Source organism: Pelophylax lessonae (assembly GCF_965119305.1).
Source record: "Pelophylax lessonae genome assembly, chromosome: 2".
In the NCBI taxonomy this organism is placed as follows: domain Eukaryota; kingdom Metazoa; phylum Chordata; class Amphibia; order Anura; family Ranidae; genus Pelophylax; species Pelophylax lessonae.
The window spans coordinates 342,422,177-342,446,646 of NC_138769.1; the positions used below are offsets into that span (position 1 = coordinate 342,422,177).

Sequence of the window (24,470 nt, forward strand, 5' to 3'; positions counted from 1 at the left end):
CCCCTCCTCTGCTAATCCTACTTAAACTGTGCCAGGAGAACCTCAGAAGGCGTTGGCTGATTTTTAGTAGTTTCTGATGACTTTTCTGTCAGTATCAGCAGTTGTTGAGGGAAAGGGAGAGGGCGGTGTGTGTCTGTTCCCAGCACAGATCCTACCAATGTCTTACAGCGGTCCCAGCAACAGTGCTTTCCTCCTCCTGCCTCACTTAGCCCTGTAACAGCTTGGTGTCTGTCCCTGCCTGGTTATTAGCCCTGACATTTTTCCCTCCCAAGCTGGTCCTTCTTCGTCCTCCCTCCACTCCTCTCTGTCTCTCCACTCAAGACTTGACAATGGTGCCAAAAGCTCAGAGCTTCAAATTCTTAGGATCTCCTGGCTGCTGACATCGCACTCTGACCAGGATTCTGCTTGCCCCCTCACAGCTACAGAGACACCACATAGGCCCCCTGGAGCATGGGCAGGGTCGCAATTTCGACCCCTAATGCTATGCCCATAGGTATCACAATTTTAATCTACATACTTATTTTATGTTGTACTGAATTCATTGGATCAGTGTGACATCCAGGAAACTAGTATTTTTAAAAGGAGAGGTCCACAATGACAGACTCCATACACACTGATGCTGATAAATATAGCCCATAGAAACCAGATTTCAGTTTTATAGTAAACAGACAAAAGAATTCTGAGTTTCGATGGGTATCTGTAATTTTTTTTTACATTTTTGAAATAGCTCTTGCCTTATTATCTATGCCTATAAATGTTAAAACAGATGATAGGATAAGCTAAAATATTTTTTAAGACATAATTATCTTGTTTCAACATTGTTTCTGACATGGTCTAAAAATGTTCCTTTCAAAAATGTAAAACCTCATTAGCCGTTGGTATAATGGAGAAGAAATTCTTTGCACCACACTATATATACTTGCTTTGCTACAGTTATAAATGACAATTATTACAAAATAACATCCACACATAACCCTTAATGAGGATGAAGTTTGGCTCAAGTAGAGTTTTGTCCGACATGTACAATATTTGCATGGGCATGAGACATTTCATCTCAAGGTCACTAACAGAAATCACAGAGCCCATTACTACTTGGTATCCCATGCCCCTTACAAACTACTAAATGTTTTTGCAAAGGGATAGATTTTGTCATATATTTTCACATATAAAAAAATTTGAGGCTTTATGAATTTAAAATTGTTCTAATTATATTTTCAAGTATGTTCATCTCTGATTTTTAAATAATTCCGATTAAACTTCAAATTGCACTTCTGATACAAAATTCTTTACAATGGTGGGGTTTAAAAGTTAATGGAATCTCTTTCTAATTATCTAAAGGTCAGAATAGCCAAGTCATTGTCGACCTGAGACCCACCATTAGAATTTATTTCCTCCCTGAAATCTTCATGTTGACTTAAGCCTAGTACACACTAGTAGTTTTTTTTTTTATTCAACCAGCAGGGCTCTCTTAGCCATTCGGCAGACCATTTTTTGACAGAAGCCGACTGAACAACCGGGCTTTTGTCAGACCGACTGCAGTACACACAAGCCGAATGTCGGCCGGTTTCTATTGAACCAATGCCACCCAACATTCGGCCCGTGTATACTAGACTTTAGAATTAGCTCTGCATAGAAGATAATGTAAATTTAAATATAAAATTATGCCCAGGTTCCCTAAATGAGTAATGTATTTACAGCCATGTTTCAGTTATAGTTCAATTTTATCAAACCATAACCTTTATTATGTCTTTCCTACCAAACTAACATTTTATTGTAAAACTGTGTTCAATTGACTTTACACTACTTTAAATGTTTGCTTTAAAGTGTAACTAAATGCAATTTGTTTCGTTTTGGATAGCGTTGAGAGGGATTAGAACACCTGATTGTTTTTATCGCTGCCCCCTGTTAGTTAGATTCACCCTCTTTATTTGTCCAATTTGTCCTGTTTATCATTATCACCAAAAGAGAAAGTAAAAAATAAAAATCTTAAATTTTGAGTTGACATCAGAACATTAAAAAATGGGGACATCTACCAATGGGGACACTAGTTTTGGTGACCCTGGTGACACCCTGGGATTCCCGCACTTTGGAGGGATTTCCCCCCACATCCTAAAGGGAAATTTCCCCTATGGAACATACATAGCAAAAAAAAGTTTATAACCCTCCCTTACCTTTCAAAATGAAGAAAAACAAATTTTGCCTTTAGTTACATTTAAATGCTCTTCTGCTCTTCTGTCCATCAGCATATACTTACTTTTCCTCTCCCCTTCTCTCTCCAACTGCCTGGACAGGAAATACTAAAATACCCGGTACCTTCTGGTGGGGGGAAGCATGTGACTCTGTCTTTCCGTCATGTGACAGACTCTTGGTGATTGTTCGAGTGTTGTTAGTGAGGTTAGTTTTAAGGGGATAATGAAAATAAATAGTGACTGGTGCAGTGCTATAGTATTGATTTACTCAAATTGCTACAATACTGTATTAGCATGAAGTATACAATCTAGACACACAAAAAAGTTAATATGGTGTAGTGTTTTTAGATGTTACAAGTAAAAAATAGAAAATGTAATTCAAAGAAAGCTACTATACCTGTGCTGTCATCATAAACTACTGTAGCCGACCTCCACTTTAAAAACTGTACAAGATCCAAGATCGCGTGGCTTAGAGAAGCATAGTCTGGATACAAGTTTACATAGAAGCTGTCTCTGTTATCTAAAGGATGGTGCTTCCATCGGACCTGTATATGCGGTACTTCCAATGCATTGCATATAGACTGGACAGCGTTGGAGGACGAACTGTGGGATGGTCCAAAAATAGCAACCACTCCTAGGGCCAGCTGGTCACAAGCTGCAACAAAAGAAATAGTTACTAATTTCAATGTAAAAGTTAAATCCCAGTAGTTTCAGCCCTTGGCAAAAGTTTTTATGAACACATTTGTTTGTCTGAGCTGAGATCTGACATGGATTGGCATAGATAGCTGATTTCAGCAGATATCTGAATCGTTTTCTGCTGTGGTGACATCAGCTAATCTGCTGATTATTTTACATTTTTTAGAATCTTTTTTAAATCAAAAGCACAGACTCCCTCTCAAAGACTGCTAACCAAAAACCCACAGCATATAGGCTGGTTAACAATGGCTGGAGGGTCACAAGTGTACAGGCACAAAAGGACAGCTGGTGGACACATTTACATCACTGATACCCAAGGATGTGGTACAAGAATGTGGGGTTTGTGTAACTTATCTCTCCTTCTCCCCAATGGGGAAAAGTTGCTTCTCCCTGCCTGGTGAACTGGGCACAATGCTAGCCCCAGGGCCATCTATGATCAATGCAGACTAAAAAAATCTTGTTGACATAGTGTTTATTTAAAAAAATGCACCCCTAATCCTTCTTCTTGTTCTCTACTTTAAAAAAAAAAGAAAATGCAATATATCAAAGGGCCTTGTTTGCTTTAAGCATCCTGCATGAGATCTCCAAAAATAGTGAAATGCTAACTTTTGAGGATCTTAGACTCCCAAAAAATGGATACATCCTAAAGAGATTCATTGTTAAATGATACTAGTTGCCCTGCTAGATTGCACACTGTCATTCAAAACTATTTCAGTTAGTAGGAATCAACTACACTGCTTAAACCTAAAATGTCCTACTGAACAATTTAATTATGAATTAAAAAAGACAGAGAATATCTACTTATATAAAGTAAAGGTAAAGGAGGAAGGATGGAATAACCAGTGCACCACTTCCTGGATATTTCTGGTGGCTAAGAGCTTGGTAATCATGGTCATCCTTCTGGCAGGATCATATACTTTTCATGTCATTACAAAAACATGCAGAAAAGTGACTATATAAATATATATTAAACTGTATTGGCTGGTACAGTATATGGTATTGTATAATGGCGAAGGCCTGCTTATCTTCAGCCTTCTAGCCAAGGAAGTATGATCTTGTATGTCTCGGTTTATTTGTTTGGGGTGAGGGATGGGATGGGCTCAACCACACTATTCTTTTTGTACATTCAAAAGTAAAAAGCCAAATAGGAATTGATAATTTATCACATACAACAGAACAAAAAACTGTACTTCTATTATTGAGCAACCTTAACACATCAAAAACTATTGAAAACACCATAAATAACTTTTTAGGAGAAAAATCTTCAGATTAAATATGGGATTTAAGTATTTGGGAAACACACAAGTGCACAATTAGGGGTGAGCTTATACTATTGAGCGCCAACCTTACAAAAGAACAACAAAATGCACTCAATGAACCTATAGCCAGAGTTCCAAACTTGAAGGATGCACTTACACCTTAGTGTTCCCAGGAAAGCACGCAAAAATGTGCACTGTGCCTGTTCCCGCAAATGTGTGAAGAAACAAGCTAAAATGTGCATCTTGCATGCAGTTCCATTATTTGCTAATGACAATCCAAGCTAGCAATCTCACATTTTGTCATGCAATAAAAAGCAAATTCACTAAAGCTCCTAGTAAACAAACATGCTCCTGAAAAAGGTAGAGAAGCTACTTTGGTGCGTTTTTAAAGTGAATAGGCTGTCCTACACAGTTACATAAAAAAACAAAGCAAAAAGAAAGCATTAATGCACATTCTGCAGATGTGAATGGGACCTAAAGTGTCACCCATTCAGTAGTTAGCTCTGGAGCTAGCTCAGAAGCTGACCAAGTTCATTTAGAACTAAAGCTAACCTTAGAATCAGACATGAAATGGATTGTATTTTTACATTATTATTATATGTTTTTTTCCCCTGCTGGTCAAAATGTTCTTAGCCAATAGTGTTAGAGAATTTTTTGTATTGGTAAATGTTCTTTAACTGTTCTGGTCAAATGTTATTTTGTCTATTTTTCTTTTGGGATTGAATGTTAGGAAATGTTACATTTGCCTGGCAAAAGCCAACAAATAGAAACTGACATTTCCCGCATATTACAAACATTATTTGTTATGCTTGCATGATTGATGAGACGTTCACAAAGTAACATCATTAACCAAATAAGTGCATGTATGGTCAGTAACATCACCTGGGAGGCCCCATTCCCTTATACACATTAGCTGTGATCTGCCTGATCTGTAATTTGCCGGAACTCAATTGGTGGGTTTGGATGTGTCACAGACTGGTGTTTTTTTCTTATTTTTGGAGGATCAGCAGGCGCCAGGTATCGTGGACCTTTATCACTATATGACATGATTGTTAGAGGATGGACTTTTTGTGAGTGAGTAGGGGTGCATGGGGGCAGTATCTTGATGCTCCCTTATTGGTAAAGGGGGCTTCCAGATTTAAATAAACCCCTAACCGCAGAACCCCACAGCCATTGGGCTAGGGTTGTGGGGAAAGATGCCCTTTCCTCATCATCATAGGGACAAGGTGCTTTGCCTGGGGGGGCCCACTTTGGCAAGGTATCGCCTCATGTTAGTGGCTTGGGATTTGGTATGGTTCAGTAGAAAGATGCACACTTGGCCACTTCCTTTCCAGGCCAGCCAGGCTGCATGCTCAGATGCTGGTAATATTTTTTAAGGGGGGGGGGGCTCACATTTTTACCAGGATATACAAGTATGTAGTTATGTGGTGCAAGAAATTATGTACCCCAATTCCTTGTACCATATTCCAACAACATATTTTAAGCACCCAGATTTGTTTATGAGGGGCATCATAACAACAAAGTAAATAAGTAAAATATTTTTTTTATTATAAATATCAACAATAAAGGGTGATCTTTATATAAAAAAAACTTAAATAAAACAAAAAGCTGATTTACTGTAGTAGTTAAATTTTAATTTTTTTCACAAATACTTGTATTGAAGTTCCACAGAATGAAGTCAAATATCAAAATAAAGTGCATCACAAATCTCAATGTGTTTTGTGAATGTCAATTCACTTCTTGAGAAGTAGATGCTACTGACAGGGTCTCTACAAAAAATCAGCATAGAAATTTATAGCACTTCCAGGTGGTAACAGCCAAGGGTATCTGCCATGGAAACCAAGGGAGTAAAGCCAACTGCACCTCAACAGGACAACAAAGTGGGGACAAGCAACACAAAGATGGAGATTAAGGATAACCACAACCCATAACCATGCCAAAGCATAGGCGTGAGTACAGCAAGTGAAGGTTTCCGGTCCTTGTGAAAATTGTAGGTACTACAGTATATCAGCTTGTTGTTTTTAATAGGACGTGTTCTATTATAAAGATTACCTTTAAGTGTTAATTTTTATAATAAAAAAAAAGTATTTTACTAATTTATTTTGTTCTGATAAACCTCATAAAAAATCCCATGGGCAGGGATATGTCACTGGTTGTTAGGACAGAGGCAGGTGTCAACTTCCTAACAACCAGGAGCCATGAACAGAAAGCTGTCACATTTCGCAGTGGTAATATTAACACTGCCTAATGTTTTACTTCACACTGCATCTGCAGCTTTACTTGGCCATGCACACATTCACGCAGCCATTCTCCCTCATATTATTTTCCCTGCTGGTCAAATGTTCTTAGCCTATAGATTTAGGCTATTTTCTCTATTGACAAACATTCTTTAACCCTTAAGGTTGAATGTTCTTTTAGCTATTTTTTTTTTTCTTAGGAGTGAATATTAGGGAATGTTACATTTGCCTGGCAAAAGGCAACAAATAGAAACTGACATTTCACACATTACAACAATTATGGGTAATATTTGTTATGTTTGCATAAATTAAGAGGCATTCACAAAGTGATTTTAAATAAATAGCGTCCCACTCTCATCTTATCTTTTGTTCTCCTTTTTATTGGGGATATTGCCATATTAAATATCTAAGAATTTCACTCCCTGTTAAAACCTTTGATCTTTTCTCACAAAATGACCAATCTTTACAGCAACTAATTGTCCTTGACTTTAAAAAAAGTGGGAGAATAAACCACTATATAGGTTTGGATGAGTTGTAGCACTCAAAATGAATACCCTACCTGCATAATATATTTCTTTCGGACAATTCCTATTGGGAAACCTCCAGCTCAAATTTAGTTCTCTTCAATCTTTCGTGTCCAAGTTTTTATGGTCTTCCTTAAAACCAAGGATTATCCTCCAACAACTAATGAAACTAAAATACTCTTGAGGAACTGACCTTCCCAATGCCAAAAAACCTAACAAGACCTAAATTCTTACCCAGGTCATTGACTAAAATTACCATTCAAGTCAGAAAGACTGGGTCTTCCTAGAAGGCAAAACCATTGGTATTCCAATTCAATAGTTTATGTGGATACATTTTACCATGCTATCTACTGATCAACTCAATGTTACTCACATTTCAACATATACAGGTATCTGTGACCCTGCTCATCTCTTTCCCTCCGAACCTCTTAACCTCAATCAGGTACAATCCAGATTTTCCACCAGGAAACCAAAAAGATAGTTACCCTCTTGGAACCTCCAAGTGCAACTTCAAGCTCAGTACCTTGTGTCTAAAGGTACATTTTTTCACCCATGCTCTTTACAAATAAAAGACATGCAGCTGTGGCCTTGCATGCAAAATGACCCGATTATAAAACCAATTTAACTCTGCACAAAGGAAAAATCAATCAGATATTCTATATTTTTTAATAAAAAAAAAACTACTATTTCCATTGAGTCAGCCTTAGTCATATTTGAATGAGCAATTGTAAGGCTGAAAATTGACCAAACAATGGTGCTTGGAGTACTAGGTTACCAATAATACTTCTTTAGAACAAAAATTCCAAAAACTATATAAATTATTATTCCATTGGTACGGTACCTCACCACTGAAAAATTGCATAAATTGCACAAATTAGGGTATATCCTTTCAGCCAAATGCTGGAGATGTCTCAGGGAGAAACTATCATCCATATCTGGTAGGATTTCAAACAAATAAACCCCTTTTGGGACTCTGTTGCGTAAAATCTTAAAAAAAAAAACCCAGGCTCTGGCATTCAACTAATTCCCTGACTAAGTATTCTACATGTCAATACTCAACCTTCACTTGACTTATCTTTAAACCTATTAAGCAGTAATAAGGTACTCATTCTACTCTACTGGTAATCTCAAACTCCACCTTCTTTGCTACTATTGATCAACAAAAAAACTCAATTTATAGGATAAAAGAAGCCAGAGACATAGCTCTAGATACAATTGCCAATTTCTTATCTACATGCACTTTTTCTATGTTCAAATAAATACAAATACATAATATAATATAAAACTACTAATAGTATCCTTTACAGTCTTTCTACCTCAACTCACTGAACCAGAGCTTACAGTCAAACACCAATCCCTACTGGAGACATTGGGGTTTATTTACTAAGGGCAAATAGAATGTACACTCTGCAAATGCAGTTGCTCTAGAGCTTAGTAAATGAGGTGAATCTGCAATCTTAAATTTGCAAAGAATACCCAGTCACATGCAAGCAAAATAAACAAACAGCATTTTTCTTGCATATGACTAAATTATAGAAATCAGCAGAGCTTCCCCTCATATACTAAGCTCTGGAGAAATTGCATTTGTAGAGTGCAATTGAACTTGCAAAGAGCACAGGGGTTGATTTACTAAAACTAGAGATTGCCAAATCTGGTGCAGCTCTGCAAACATACCATAAGCTTCCAGGTTCTTTTTGTCAAAGATGAATTGAACATGCTGAAGTTTTTCTTCTCCGCCTGCCTTTTTCATAATTTCTTCCTAGAGTTCTAGAGAACTTCTCAATACCACTACACATTATTCGACAGTTACCTTTTCTGACTTACACCTGTTAAATAACAGAGTACAGAGCTTTATACTTCATGACCTTCTGTTGTGTTCTAGATACCTTGTTTCACAATTCAAGAGTAGGCCTGCCTAGATCATCGCTTGAGCCTCGTCTAAGATTAGACTCAGGTTGCCTCTCCTTCTGTAAAAAACCTTTCCCATTCTGTACCTGTATTGTTTGACTTTGGATATGATTGTTTGAAAAAAAAAAAAGCGCTACCTTTATTTAACCACTTGCCGACCGCCGCAAGTACATATACTGCGGCGGTCAGCCCCAGCCAGGCAAAGTGACGTACCAGTACGTCACTAGCCTGTCACTGGCTTGTGAGCCAATAGCTGGCGAGCGCGCGCCCGCCCCGGCTCGTTCCCTAACAAGTCAGTGCGTGTGACCGGCGGACCCGATGTCTGCCGGTCACTCGCGATCGTTCGCCGGGAAGGGAGAAAGGCAGGCGGCTGATGTAAACAAGCCACCTGTCATTCTCCCCTGTGTAAAAATGGAGATCAGACGGTTCTACTATGTAGGACCGTTGATCTCTGTTTTTACACTAGTAGCCATGTCCCATCACAGTTAGAAACACGCCCCTAGGACACACTTAACCCCTCCCTCTCCAATACAGTTAACCCCTTCCCTGCCAGTGTCATTTTTACAGTAACAGTGCATATGTATAGCACTGATTACTGCAGTAATGTCACTGGTAACCCCAAAAGTGTCAAAAATGTCAGTCAAGGGTCTGATCGGTCCGCCGCAATGTCGCAGTCCCACAAAAAAAAAATCGCAGATCGCCGCCATTACTCGTTAAAAAAAAAACACCAAAAATGACAAAAAATCTTTCCCTTTGTTAGTAAACGCGATAACTTTTGCGCAAACCAATCAAAATACGCTTTTTGTGATTTTTTTTACCAGACATATGTAGCATAAAACAAATTGGCCGAAAATGTTAAAAAATTTTGATTTTTACATTTTTTTTTGGGAATTTCATATATAAAAATGTGAAAAATATTGTTATTTTTGCAAAATTTACGCTCTTTTTTTGTTTATAGCGCATGATCAAAAAATCGCATAGGTGATCAAATACCACCAAGAGAAAGCTCTGTTTGTGGGAAAAAAAGGACGTCAAATTTGTTTAGGTACAGCGTCCACCGACCGCGCAATGTCCGTTAAAGTCAAGCAGTAAAAAATCGCAAAAAAAACCCTGGTCAGGAAGGGGGTAAAATCTTCCGGGGCTTAAGTGGTTAAATTTTTTTATTTAAATTTTAAAAAAATTCTCATGAATAAATATTGCAAAAGAAAAAAGAATGGCAATTTAAAAAATGACTTTATCTTCTATATTTACAAGTAAAATAACAAATCGTTGTCACCATCAATTGTAGTTAATATGAATATTTTTTAAACCCTGTATGAAATAAGTCACTTTTGTCACACCTATCACTACAATATTTGTTCTGCAATCCCTGGGTGATTTGAAGCCTATGTTGCTCCTTAACTGGAATGTGTGTATGCATAGCCAGAAGTGGTAGATCTGGAGGGAATATGCTCTGAAACTGATGGCTTAGTGAAATATGAAGGCTTACTCTCACAGAAGGTTTGCCATCACATCCATGACATAATTTTTCTTTTAATCAGAGGGGATGTAGAAAAGCAATAGAGTGGTTGTTAATATTTAGCTAAGGTTACTAGTATAAAAAGACTCCTGTTGAAAGGCCTGTCAATTAAAGAGCTTTGTTAAGAGCATTTTTATTTAATAAGCCCTGTAAAAAACGCTGATATATACAGTATGTGATCTACTGACAGAACTGTGAAAGAAAACAATCCTTTGTAGAGTTGACTGTTTGCTTGTTAAATCTGTTAAGTGTTAAATTCATTCAGTGTTAAATGCAGCTGAATTGTAAACTGCCATCTCAAGTGAATTGTCAGTTTAGACTACAAAGCTGAAGATTAAATATTTCTCAAACTCCATTCATCATCTGTCATTTCAGTTACTGCTCCTTACAAAATTCAAATTTGCTGCTCAACTAGCTAAGCCTAATTTACATGGGCAGAATAATATATACCGGTATATGATTATATACATTTATAGGAAATTTCTAAATGCAAGTAATGATTTTAATTTGTAAAATTCACACTGTGCATTTGCTTGCATTTAGGTGCATTTGTTTAATTGTATTTGAAAAAATAGAGATCTGTGGATCCAAGGCCAGTTTAGATACTCTGCATTATATTTGCATTCAAACACATGAAACCCCCTCTTACTTTCTAATCCTCCTATAGCAAAAAGAAAACATCTAAGTTAAAAACAAACACTATACTTTCCATATCAATTTCTCCTGCATTTAAATAAAGTAAACACAGGAGGATCTTGAGGGCATACCACTACACTATATTGCCAAAAGTATTGGGACACCTGCCTTTAACACACACAAACTTTCATGGCATCCCGTTCTAAGTCTGTAGGGTTTAATATTGAGTTGGCCCACCCTTTGCAGCTATAGCACCTTCAACTCTTCTGGGAAGGCTGTCCACAAGGTTTAGGAGTGTGTCTATGGGAACATTTGACCATTCCTCCAGAAGCACATTTGTGAGGTCAGGCACTGATGTTGGAAGAGAAGGCCTGGCTCGCAGTCTCTGCTCTAATTGAGGTCAGAACTTTATGGACCTTGCTTTGTACACTGGTACAAGTCATGTGGTGGAGGGGGGATTATGGTGTGGGGTTGTTTTTCAGGGGTTGGGCCTGGTCCCTTAGTTCCAGTGAAGGAAACTCTTAAGGCGTCCGCATATCAAAACATTTTGGATATCTTCGCTCACCTTTGTGGAAACAGTTTGGGGATGGCCCCTCCCCGTTTCAACATGACTTCACACCAGTGCACAAAGCAAGGTCTATAAAGACATGGATGAGGGAGTTTGGGGTGGAGGAACTTGACTGACCTGCACAGAGTCCTGATCTCAACCTGATGGAACACCTTTGGGATGAATTAGGGCGCAGACTGCGAGCCAGGCCTTCTCGTCTAACATCAGTGCCTGACCTCACAAATGCGCTTGTGGAAGAATAATCTAACATGCCCATAGACACACTCCTAAACCTTGTGGACAGCCTTCCCAGAAGAATTGAAGCTGTTATAGCTGCAAAGGGGGGGAGCTGGGGTAACTCAATATTGAACCCTATGGATTAAGACTGGGATGCCATTAAAGTTCATGTGTGTGTAAAGGCAGGTGTCCCAATACTTTTGGTAATACAGTGTATGTTAGAGCCTACGTCGATGGGCTTTTGTTCAAATCAGATAGGATTTGTAACCCTATATATGTCTATGAGAATGAAAAATCCACTTTTTAAACAGGTCAAATGTAGGTCAGAAGGATATTAATTGCAGCTCAAATGCACCTGTCAATGGATTCCATTTGAACAAAAAGCATCTCAAACTGATATCAAACTGATGCCATAGTCACAAGCCCGAAGACCATAAATACAGGCTTTTAGTTCACCAAAGCATTTCAATAACTGGTATATTGTTCAGGACAGATTGCATAACAAAGAAATGTGTGAGCATGTTTCACTGAAATGTAATAAACAGGCATTCCATTTTAAATTATGGTTGATGGTGGATAGCATCAACTGGTAGCAAATTAAAGACTTAGGAAAAAAAAAGGATGAATATGTTTAAGGATCTCTTACCATTTGCCATGTAAAGGGGAAAAGAAAGGCAAGTGGAGGTTTTTTTCACATTCCAGCCAGTCTATTTTCCTGGGTCTTCGTGAAATTTTCAGCATACATAGAGTTTGTCCGTATGTCAGCTTCGTCATAAATTTATTGTTTGGATGAAAACTGTCTTGCTTAACAGTTTATAGGAAAAATTGGTATGTTATTTTTTATTTTCAATTTTATGAGATCTTGACTCCCGTGCAACCTCTAAATGAAGCCTTATCAGAGGGGAGACATACCTAGTGTGTATGATAGGTAGACAAAATGCTGTGATGCACAATCCCAGCAGTAACACTTTACAATAAGGTATACACAGCCTACACATATAATTTACTAAGGTCCGTTAAGGGCAATTTCAGTCAGAGGAAAAGAAAGATCAATTTTTATCGGTTTAGCGCTGGCCACAATGAGCACTGAGTTCATAAATTGCCTGAAAACTGTCCAGACAAGTAGGTAATAACCAAACCATTGAGCACATCTTCGTTGTATACAAGGCACAAAAGTAAATCAGTAAGGATAACAGCATGACCAATTTTTGACCTACAACACAAATCAGTTGCAGCTTTTCTCTTGACCCCAAGAAAGAAAACTCATGTTAAATTCCTGAAAAATATTTTTTCACGGCAGAAGAAAGGCAAGTCACATAAAATGATATTTTAAGGTGCTGTGGAAATCCATCAAAGTAGGTTAGTGCTGTACAAATTCCAGAAGCCAGGTACCAATTTGCTTAAAAAATGATAGCTGGCACAAAATATCTTAGAGCTTTTTCTGATGTTGGCAAAGCAAATTCTAGAAGCCAGGTACCAATTTGCTTAAAAAATGATAGCTGGCACAAAATATCTTAGAGCTTTTTCTGATGTTGGCAAAGCAAGTGCTTTACTAACTAAAAAGAACTTACTGCCTCCCTAATTCCATTTAAATTTACAGTACTGTTAGGATATTTTGTTTATTCCTGACATGATTATTATGGCTAATAATTTGAAAAACTCTTATATGTTTTGCTTATGGATCTTACAAACCTTTTAAGATAACGTATATATGGCATAGCATTAAAATTTCAGTAGGTCACCAGACATGCCTCCTTTCATACCCTATCCATTTGCTTTGGCCTATTACAAAATAAACTAACATCTCCTTAATACTTTGTAGTAGCTGTAGTTGAAGCAGCACCCTACAAGTGTCATGGGCCCACTGCTTCTCCAGTAAATCTAGTTCTAAGCTGTAGCAAGGACTGTAGTAAGGATTGAGACTATTTTAAAGCAGAGGCACTGATTGACTGTTTCCAGCATAGATCCCACAAATCCTGTTATTCACCATGGCTCAAGCACAGAGATGTCAGATAGCCAGTGATCCATTGGGAGCTTGTTTCAGCTAATGGATCAGCAATAAAATGGTATTCGCTTTTAGGTAAAAAGCAGCAGGGAGAGGGGGGTAAATGTATGAGCTGGGTATAGGGACAGTTTAATGCTTTTGTTCACAACTTCAAACAAACTAGTACTGATTTTCTAGATGATAATATTAAATGAAAGTTTAAGACTTATTACATTGCTTCATATATTAATAAAAACACTGGAAAATAATGGTGATAGTTAAATGCATGTGCTTAAGCAGATGTAGGCAACCTTTTAAAGGTTGAAAACTACCTGGATAACATATAGGAAATGAAAGATTCCTAGGAAGGGGGGTAAAGTGCCCTTTAAAATTAATTTAAAAAAAATAATAATTAATTAACTATTATGCCTGCAATAGAAAGGCGGCCTGAAGAACACATAGTGTGCCACAGTGCTTCCCTCTGCCCCTTCAAATCACTTTACATAACCTCCATAGTAGCATCCTTTGCCCACTTTATAATCATCGCCCTCTGCCACTCTGCCCAACCAGACAGTAGTGTCCTTTGCCCCTCCATAGCAGTGTCCTCTGCCCCTTTCACATCAACCCCCCCTCCCATAGCAGTATTCACTGCCCCATTACAGTTTCCTCTGCCCACAATAGTGTCCTCTGCCCCCCCTCAGCAGTGTCATTTGCCCCTTCACATAATCCCTTAACACAAATATACAGAAGTGTGTAGGTAGCACTCTCCGACCTTACAACTAGTGTACAGCAGAGTGGAGAGCGGGAGGCAGCACAGCACTGGAAGGGGATGGGAGCAAGAGCTGCTAGAATTTGCTTTTCATATTGAAGTTTGTAGGGTGCCTCAAACCCAGGGGTTGGGACTTTAAGGGCAAGGTGACACGGTTTTGTCGAAAATACACTTTATTTTGTCTATTTACAATATAGTACAAGTATTTACAGTGATTTGGGAATTTGCTTTTCATATTAACAAGCAGGTCTTTCTTAGCATCCTAGCAACCAATCACCTGCTGGTTAACTTTAAAGGTTAACTGAGACAGCTCCTGCCCTCCGTCCAGTACTGTGCTGCCTCCACTCTCCACGCTGCTGTACACTGGTTATAGGTTAGAAGAGGTCTACCTACACATTGCTGTGTGTTTGTGTTGGGGGGATGTGATGTGACTGCTTTGCAGTGACGATAAGAGCAAGGGAGGCAAAAGGAAAGGACCGGTAAGCAGGAACGTGTTCGAAATTTACACGTAGGCTGCCTGCGGTCAACAGGTTGTTGACCTCCATGCTAAAGGATTATTATTGAATTGGATTCATTTTTAATAAGTAAAAAATAAGGTGAAGGAGGTAGGAACAGGATATCCAAACTGCCAACTTTTTAGCTATAGTTTATCAAGAGCCTCTTTTGAAGCAGTCAAAATGGGTCTCTCTTGCAACGAAGCACAGTAATTTTTGCCAATCCAAAAAAGAGTGGGCGAGGCTAGGTGTGGCCAGCTGCTGAATGACAAGCTACACACTTAAGAATGAGCAATGGCAATGATGCTAGCCATGCCCCCTGCAATATCTTCTCATCCCATGGTAGCAGTGCTATATACAGGTAGAGATGGCCTTGCGGTTCGCCCACCGGTCGGTTCGCGGCAAACTTTGCTCATTCGCTGTCATGCGAACATATGGCGATGTTCGCGGCCGCCATATTCTTTTACATTGTGAAGAACTTTGGCCCATGACACATCCATCAGGTGGTACAAGACAGCCAATTGAGACATTTCAGCACATGGACATACCCCCTACCTTATAAATAGACCTGATCTGGCTGCCATTTTACATTCTGCCTTTTGTCAGTGTAGGGAGAGGTTTGCTGTGTGGAGCAGGGACAGACTGTCAGTGACACAAATCGCTCGGTAATAGGTCCACAAAAGTCCTTTAAAGGACTGGTATAGGTGTTCTATTGTTTGGTCTATATTCTGTCTTTTGTCAGTGTAGGGAGAGGTTGCTGTGGGGAGCAGGGACAGACTGTCAGTGACACAAATCGCTCGGTAATAGGTCAACAAAAGTCCTTTGAAGGACTGGTATAGGTGTACCATTGTTTGGTCTATATTCTGTCTTTTGTCAGTGTAGGGAGAGGTTGCTGTGGGGAGCAGGGACAGACTGTCAGTGACACAAATCGCTGGGTAATAGGTCCACAAAAGTCCTTTAATGGACTGTTTTAGCTGTACTGTTGTTTGGTCTATATTCTGTCTTTTGTCAGTGTAGGGAGAGGTTGCTGTAGGGAGCAGGGACAGACTGTTAGTGACACAAATCTCTAGGTAATAGGTTCACACAAGTCCTTTTAAGGACTGGTATAGGTGTACTATTGTTTGGTGTGCAGTATATAGGGGTGTAATACACTTATAATATACTTTCTAATATAGAAAACATATCATAGTGGAGTTGGGTACTGCAGAAATGTTGCCTCTTTCGCTGCTTTAACTGCTACACACAGTGACAAAAGTTACTAGAAAATATTTTTCATAACTGGTGTGATAAACCAGTGGCCCCCCAAAATGACAGATTGAAGCGGGGTGTTATATGACAATATACTTTCATAATAGTGTATTTGGATACTGCAGAAATTTTGCCTCTTTCGCTGTGTTAACTCTGCTACACACAGTGACAAAAGTTACTAGAAAATATGTTTCATAACTGGTGTGATAAACCAGTGGCCCCCCAAAATGACAGATTGAAGCGGGGTGTTATATACCTTCTTCCACATATACTGCGCTTCTCTAGAGATTTTTGTCACAGGGTCATTTAAAAAATGACAGGCAGAGGAAGAGGCAGGCCTTTCCACAGGGGTGGTAGGGGTAGGGCACAAGCACCAGGCCGTAGCCAAAGTGGGAAGTTGCAGATGGTGCGTTTGATTACGTCAAATGATGCACCAGACTTGGTTGAGTGGCTCACTCAGCCTTCCTCTTCTGCACCCTCCTCATCCTCTCTATCTGCACCCTCTTCACTCTCTGCTGTGTGCACCCCCAAAGACACCACCACCAACACCACCACCACCACCATATACCCTCCGCTTGAGTCACAGGAATTATTTTCCAATCCATGACAAGACATTTTCTGATGCACAGCCATTCTTTGAATCTGATTCAGGAAGAGGAGGTAGCAACAGCCGCCACTCAGCAGTCTGACAACAGTACCCAGATCAGCCCAAGGAAGTTGGTCCCTGCTGTTGCTGCCTTCTCCAAGATCTCTAATGTTAGTGGTGGGGAAGGTGACATTGATGATGCAGAGGCAAAATTTCTGCAGTACCCAAATACACTATTATGAAAGTATATTGTTATATAACAACTCCACTTCAATCTGTCGTTTGGGGGGGCCACTGGTCTATCACACCAGTTATAATACTTTTTTCTAATTGCGTTTGTCACTCTTTGTAGTTGTAGTATCGCTGCAGAACCGCTCATAAGTCACAATGCAGCACAATACAAATCCACTATAACATGCTTTCTATATTCATCCAGCATTGCGACTTCCTCATCTTCCTGCTCCTGCTCCTCGATGGCTTGATCAATGACATAATGCAATGCACTCTGCAGAAAGAAGGCGTAAAGGTATGACGTCACTGATGGCGCCCTGGCTGTGACTGACCAGTTTGGTTAACTCATCAAATGGCCGCAGAAGTCTGCATGCATCACGCATGAGCAGCCACTGGCGCGGTGAAAAAAACCCAAGTTCCCCAGAACCTGTCCTGCCACAGAGTTCGTACAGGTAGTCCTGCACGTTTCTGCTGGAGCAGCCTATAAAGCATATACAAGGTTGAATTCCATTGCGTCGGGCAGTCACAAATAAGATGTCTAATGGGCAGGTTGTGTTGCCGCTGAATGTCAGCAAGGCGAGCCATGGCTGTATAGGATCTTCTGAAATGGGCTTGAGATTTTCCTGGCCTGCCGCAAGATCTCCTGGACCCCATGGTATTTGACAACGAATCGCTGCACGACCAAATTCAGGACGTGTGCCATGCATGGCACGTGTGTAATTTTGTCCTGTTTCAGCACGCTCAACAGATTGGCCCCGTTGTAGCACACCACTTTACCAACTGTCAAATTGAGCTGTGTTAGCCACTGATCTGCCTGTGAACGCAAAGCTGAAAGGAGTGTGGGACCAGTGGGGCTCTTGGCTTCCAGGCACAACAGACGCAGCACAGCATGGCAATGTCTCACCTGGCATGCCGAATAGGTTCTGGGGATCTTGGGCGGCGCAGTGGAAAAGACGGTAGCAGTGGAAAAGGAGGAGTCAGCCGGGGAGCAGAGGGAGGATGTGCATTGGGGGAGGGGCAGCAGCGCTATTCCACGGTGCATAGTCTACAATGTAACTCAGGCAGGCTTGATGGAAAACCTTGAAAAGTTTATTTATAAAAAATATATAGTGATGATTAAAACATAATAGAATGTGTTCCAAACCAGATCTGTGGCGTTGCTGGGTGTCACAGGATGACCGAGCCGCTGGGTGAGCCGGAACTGTGTAGATGATCACAACAGGGAACCAGGCAGGAGGGAGAAGGATCTTATGTGCCAAAAGCAGACCGGACCAGCCGGTAGGGTGGTGTGGCTTCCCCCCACCCGATAGTGTGGCTGCTCGCACCAGAGCAATGTAGACGTGCTGCAGAGCCGCCACCCGGAGGTGTCCACAGTGGAGGCTGCTACCCGAAAGTGACGTCAGCAAGTGTCGGGGCCCAGGCTGGAAAGCATCAGGGTTGCCGTGACGACATGTTTTGCACTGCTGTGCTTTGTCAAAGTCCTTTGACAAAGCTTTCCAGGCCGGGTCCCGACGATTGCTGACGTCACTTCCGGGTAGCAGCCTCCACTGTGGATACCTCCGGGTGGCGGCTCCGCTGCACGTCTACACTGCTCCAGCTAGTAAGTATTTTGTGGCTTCAAATATGACATAGATTTTTTGGATGTTCACCTGCCATTAAAATAAATGGGGTCCGCTGCAAACCTGCGGTTCGCGAACATGTGAGCGAGTTCGCCGATCGCGTTCGCGAACCGCCCTGGCAGATGTTCATCCATCCCTATATACAGGTACCTAAAGGTGCCTCCTATGACATTCTTGTTCCAGTTTACTAAACAATATTGTTTTCAAGTGCAAAATATTCAGTATGCTCATTAATATGGTTATAGACAGATTCAAACCATGTTTGGTCAGGTTGATTACATCCAAGTTGATCGACTGATCAACTTGGGTACAACCAGCATGTTGGATTTTCCATGCAATTGTTGCCAGTGGCTATAGCCACTAGCAATAATCACTGTGTGCCACGCCAACCCCCCCCCCCCCCCCACCAGGAGAACACAATTACTCAGGGGAACATTCCCCCATCAACACTGACTATGTTGTTGGGGGAATCAAGTGATTTTCTTTCCTGTAACCCGTGGTTGCAGAAAAGAAAATTGCATTGTCTATGACCGGTATAACACTATACACAGACTTCATGTACATTGGGCCTTCCCTAAAAATAAATGTTTGGTTCCTTAATTGGATTAAAGGAATCCATTTATTAAAGAAATGTGGGTTGCCATTTTGTATTGGAAAAAATAGTCAGGAATGTGTGTATGTTTTCAGATCACTGTTCCTAAGGTACGATAAATCCTAAGGGTAGCTGGTGATAGACCTACCATTTGAACTATGCTAATACCATTCAGAAGCAGGTGGCATTTGGATATTGTGCAAAAAGCTGTGTTAGTGCTTACCTTTAGAGATTATGCACTGTGAGTCAATGTAGCTTTAAGGCCTGGTACAGGTCTATTAATTTAGCATTACTGAAGGAGACCATAGGGATGACCCCAGCAGCATGATGATATTATTTAATAGTCCATTGAACAGGTTGGTGAAATGGTTAGTTGCAGATCTGCAAAAGCACATGGTGACGTGCCACCCACCTTTCCAAATAGTGTGCTAGGCGCGTGTAATTTACAAATGATAACATGCGTGTAAATTACTTGTGTGACTAAGCGGAATTTTTCATATTTTGGCATTAGAAAAAGCTAACATATACATATTATCATAACATATTAGGCAGACTGGAGTTTTTCATTAAAATGGACTTTGTTCAAGCGTTACACTGACCTTTTCGATTAGCTTCAAAACTGTCGTAGAGATTGATTCTTTGAATATCGTAGGTTAAAGTTGTGTTTGGTAATAATGTTCTATTTCTGTTGATGATGTTTGCTGCAAATCTGAATGCTTGTTCTTCTGCGCTCACAATCTGTCCTGTGGGTCCTTCCAGAAATTCAAAAATGCCTCCTGTTGAAACAAAAAAAAAAAACTTTCAGAGAAATAAGCATACAGGTATGTTCATGTAAAGGTTTTCATAGATTTCCTAATGATCTTAGACTCAAAAACAACATTCTTGTACATTCCCTTAATACAAGTAAACCACTACTTGCTACTGTTAAGAGGTGCTTGAGAGTCAGAGGCTCACTAGGTCTGGAAATAAACAAGCCTGGGAAAAAAAAAAAACAGCTCTCCACTAATCCAAGATAAATACAGTGCTTATAAAAAAAGTAGCAATAATAACCCTTACAAGATAGTTCCAAGTTATAAGCCCCTGCCAACCGTTAACATACTGTAGCACAAAACGTTACACATTCATAACCTTGACCACTGCAGTGGAGCTACCTTTGTCAGCACATCTAAATGTTCAAATATTTCATGAGTTGAAATGTTGTTGTTATTACAGTATATCCTACCCTCTGTAAGTCCACTTCTCATTTTTAGAGCCCGATTTTAGCTATATTATTTATATTATATAATTACAATTATTTCTCATTTTACTCCCACTATCTTTCTGACTTATTATCTTTTCTTCAAAACAAGAAGGGTAAGCACAAGCAGACCGATTGGTATCCAAAGAGAACACTAACAAAAAGGACATGCGGACAACAGTTGTCTCCTCAATGGCTGAGCGTGGAAAATTCCGCCGTGCTAACGAAATGGAGCCAGCATGCCCATTTCTTATGGTATTTAGCGGGGGTGTCTTGGGCAATATGGATGAGTTCTTCCATCTCCGCTATGACTGACACCCTACGGAGCCACTGTTTGATTGTCAGAGGCTGCGTGGAATTCCACAACACCGGAATACATTGTCTGGCCGCATTAAGCATGTGGATCGCTAGTGATTTTGTGTAGGAAGCATGCGATGCAGGGGTGTGGTGTAGAAGACATTGAGCAGGCGAGAATTCCAGGGCGTACGTGGTCACCTGTGTTGTTATTCTGTGCACTTCCTGCCAGAAAGAAGACAGTTTCGGGCAGGACCACATAATATGAAGAAGGGATCCAGTATCAGATAAGCACCTCCAGCAAGTGGAGGGGAAAGAAAGGGAAGAATTTGTGCAAAAGCGTTAGGGTACGATACCACCGGGATACAATTTTGTATCCATTTTCCTGAGTCAACACATTCCGTGAGCATTTGTGATTTTTTATAAAAATTTGTTCCCACTCCTCTTCCGAGAACGAGCAGGACAGTTCCTCTTCCCAGGCAGCGCACCGTTTACGCACGGTCTGTCCAGAATGCGCAAATAGAAGGGAGTGGGTGATTGAGATAAGTCTGTGAAGAGGACCCTCTTGCTGACAAAGATCGTCAAATGGAGATGGAGAGTCCATGCACGGGAATTTGCAGGTAAAAGACGTAACAAAGTGGCTGAGGAGGAGGAAGGCCCAAGGCAGGATAGAAGGACGTTTGGCCTTTCTTGCGATAGAGGAGACTGGATAGAGCTGCTTGCCATCACTGACGTGGTGGATACGCAACTGTGTGTCAGGCCAGTGCTCGGCGAGGTAAGTACGGAGCATACCCGGAGGGAAATAAGGGTTCAGACTTATTATCTTCATTACTTTCCAGCACAGTGCCAGACGTCTTCTTGTTTATATATCTATATTAATAAAAGCCAAGTGTCCCTGCGTCCAGGTTCCAGATTCCCTGTGTCCGTGGAAATGCTCTACTGCGCATGTGCCACACTGACAGCCGTTGGGACTGGGGGCGGGCACCATGTCAGGGGTCCCAGAAGTAAGTCTGACCTTTGTAGGATGGGGAGCTCTTCGGTGTCGGAGGCCGGGTCCCAGGTGTTGGGGGTCACCCCCGATAATGGTGCGGTGTGAGGGCCGTTCTGAATTCGAATGTGCTGGGGAGGCGGGAAGCGGAGTTCCGATCAGTTGCCTTAGATTTAAAAATGGCGCCACCCTGCGCCAACATGTCACTGCGCATGCACCGCTGCTCGGGAAAAGCCGTACACGTTTGGCTATTTCCGGGAATAGCCGAACACATTTGAGCTTTCCCGAGCGGCGGCGCATACGCAATGACGTGTTGGTGCCGGGTGGCGCCATTTTTAAATCGAAGGCAACTGATTGGAACCCCGCCTTCCCAGCACATATCAGGAACAGGTAAGTGAGACTCCTCCACTGCCGCACTGCCTGCCATTATGAGGGGCTGCAGGCATACTACAAGAGATGCAGTGCTGCAGGCATGGTACTCCTGTACCATGCCCGCAGCACTGGATCTCCTGTAGTATGCACACAGCCCCGCATTCTCCTGTACCATGTCCGCAGCCCCACATTCCCCTGTACCATGTCCGCAGCCCCGCATTCCCCTGTACCATGTCCGCAGCCCCGCATTCTCCTGTACCATGTCCGCAGCCCCGCATTCCCCTGTACCATGTCCGCAGCCCCGCATTCTCCTGTACCATGTCCGCAGCCCCGCATTCCCCTGTACCATGTCCGCAACCCCGCATTCCCCTGTACCATGTCCACAGCCCCGCATTCTCTTGTACCATGTCCGCAGCCCCGCATTCCTCTGTACCATGTCCGCAGCCCCGCATTCCCCTGTACCACGTCCGCAGCCCCGCATTCCCCTGTATCACATCCGCAGCCCCGCATATTCCTGTACCATGCCCGCAGCCCCGCATTCTCCTGTACCATGCCCGCAGCCCCTCATTCTCCTGTACCATGCCCGCAGCCCAGCATATTCCTGTACCATGCCCGCAGCCCCGCATTCTCCTGTACCGTGCCCGCAGCCCCGCTTTCTCCTGTACCGTGCCCGCAGCCCCGCATTCCCCTGTACCATGTCCGCAGCCCCGCATTCCCCTGTACCATGTCCGCAGCCCCGCATTCTCCTGTACCATGCCCGCAGCCCCGCATTCTCCTGTACCATGTCCGCAGCCCCGCATTCTCCTGTACCATGTCCGCAGCCCTGCATTCCCCTGTACCATGTTCGCGGCCCCGCATTCCCCTGTACCATGTCCGCAGCCCTGCATTCCCCTGTACCATGTCCGCAGCCCCGCATTCCCCTGTGCCATGCCCGTAGCCCCACATTCTCCTGTACCATGCCCGCAGCCCCACATTCTCCTGTACCATGCCCGCAGCCCCGCATTCTCCTGTACCATGCCCGCAGCCCTGCATTCTCCTGTACCATGCCCGCAGCCCTGCATTCTCCTGTACCATGCCCACAGCCCTGCATTCTCCTGTACAATGCCCGCAGCCATTGCAAACTTATATTCTGAGGTTTTAATTACATTATTTTAATATATAGTCAGTCATGAACTAAAGTGGGCCGGTCTAAGGCATGAAACTCCAGGGCTGCTGGAGCCGGGCAGGAGCACCCCGTCATGGGTCAGGAGAAGAGGCAGGCGCCGGGGGATCTGGATAGAGCCGCTAGAGGCCATGACTGGCCACACACACAATCCGCACACCGACCGACCGAACTCACTGACAGCTCCAAGTCCGGGCAAAGAGCAGCAAGACTACAAATACGGAGAGCGGCCGGAGACAAATCATCTCAGCATGCGGGTGAGTGTAGACTCTCCGGGGAATATGGATCTGGTCCGGAGCCGCCTGCTCAGAGGAACTTCCCTGAAGAGCACCCTTATTGGGGTAACCCCCAACACCCGGGACCCGGCCTCCGACACCGAGGAGCTCCCCATCCTACACAGGTCAGTGTGACTTACTTCTGGGGCCCCTGACATGGTGCCCACCCCCAGTCCCAACGGCTGTCCGTGGGGCACATGCGCAGTAGCGCAATCCCACAGACACAGGGACGGACGCAGAGACACTTGCATAATATTAATATAGAATAGATATCCTACATACACCCCAGTCGGGCGGCCGGCCAAAACTCTTGAAGCGGCGGGCACGCGGCGGGTACACGCTCGCACGCGAGAGCCGCTCGGTCAGCTCTTCGCGTGTCTCTGTTGCTAGGGCAACGGGGACGCTATGTGCAGAGCTGGCTATGTCATGCGGCTCTCGCGTTGTTAGAAAAAAAAAGAGATAAGCGAGAGCCGCTCAGTCAGCCATATGTTCTAGCGCCCGTTAATTTAACGGGCTTAATGTCTAGTATATATATATATATATAGATATATATATATATATATATATAGATATAGATATATATATATATATATATATATATATATATATATATATATATATATAGATATATATATATATATATATATATCTATATATATATATATATATATATATATATATATATTAATTTTGGCTTTACATTTTAGCATTTTATTTCTGCATTCTGCTTTTTACAGGTATGTACACACAGTAGGAACTATTCCCTTAGTCTCAAATATTCACTTCTCTTTGTGTGACTTTTGTGACTTGTCCGAAGATGCAAGTTAACCTTTGCCTCCTCTCAAGGTTTGCCTTCCTTTCTTCTTG

At 41.9% G+C, this 24,470-nt stretch overlaps 1 protein-coding gene across 1 annotated transcript in view; it reads right to left on the reverse strand.

Annotated features, from left to right (window-relative positions):
• GRIK3 (glutamate ionotropic receptor kainate type subunit 3) overlaps positions 1–24,470 on the reverse strand; it is an 813,353-nt gene that overhangs the window by 405,042 nt on the left and 383,841 nt on the right. The window contains exons 2-3 of the mRNA XM_082244657.1: positions 19,875–20,051; positions 2,587–2,844 (exon numbers count right to left, since the gene is read on the reverse strand). Coding sequence (XP_082100783.1) covers positions 2,587–2,844; positions 19,875–20,051 — 435 coding nt within the window. The remainder of the gene's footprint in view (positions 1–2,586; positions 2,845–19,874; positions 20,052–24,470) is intronic.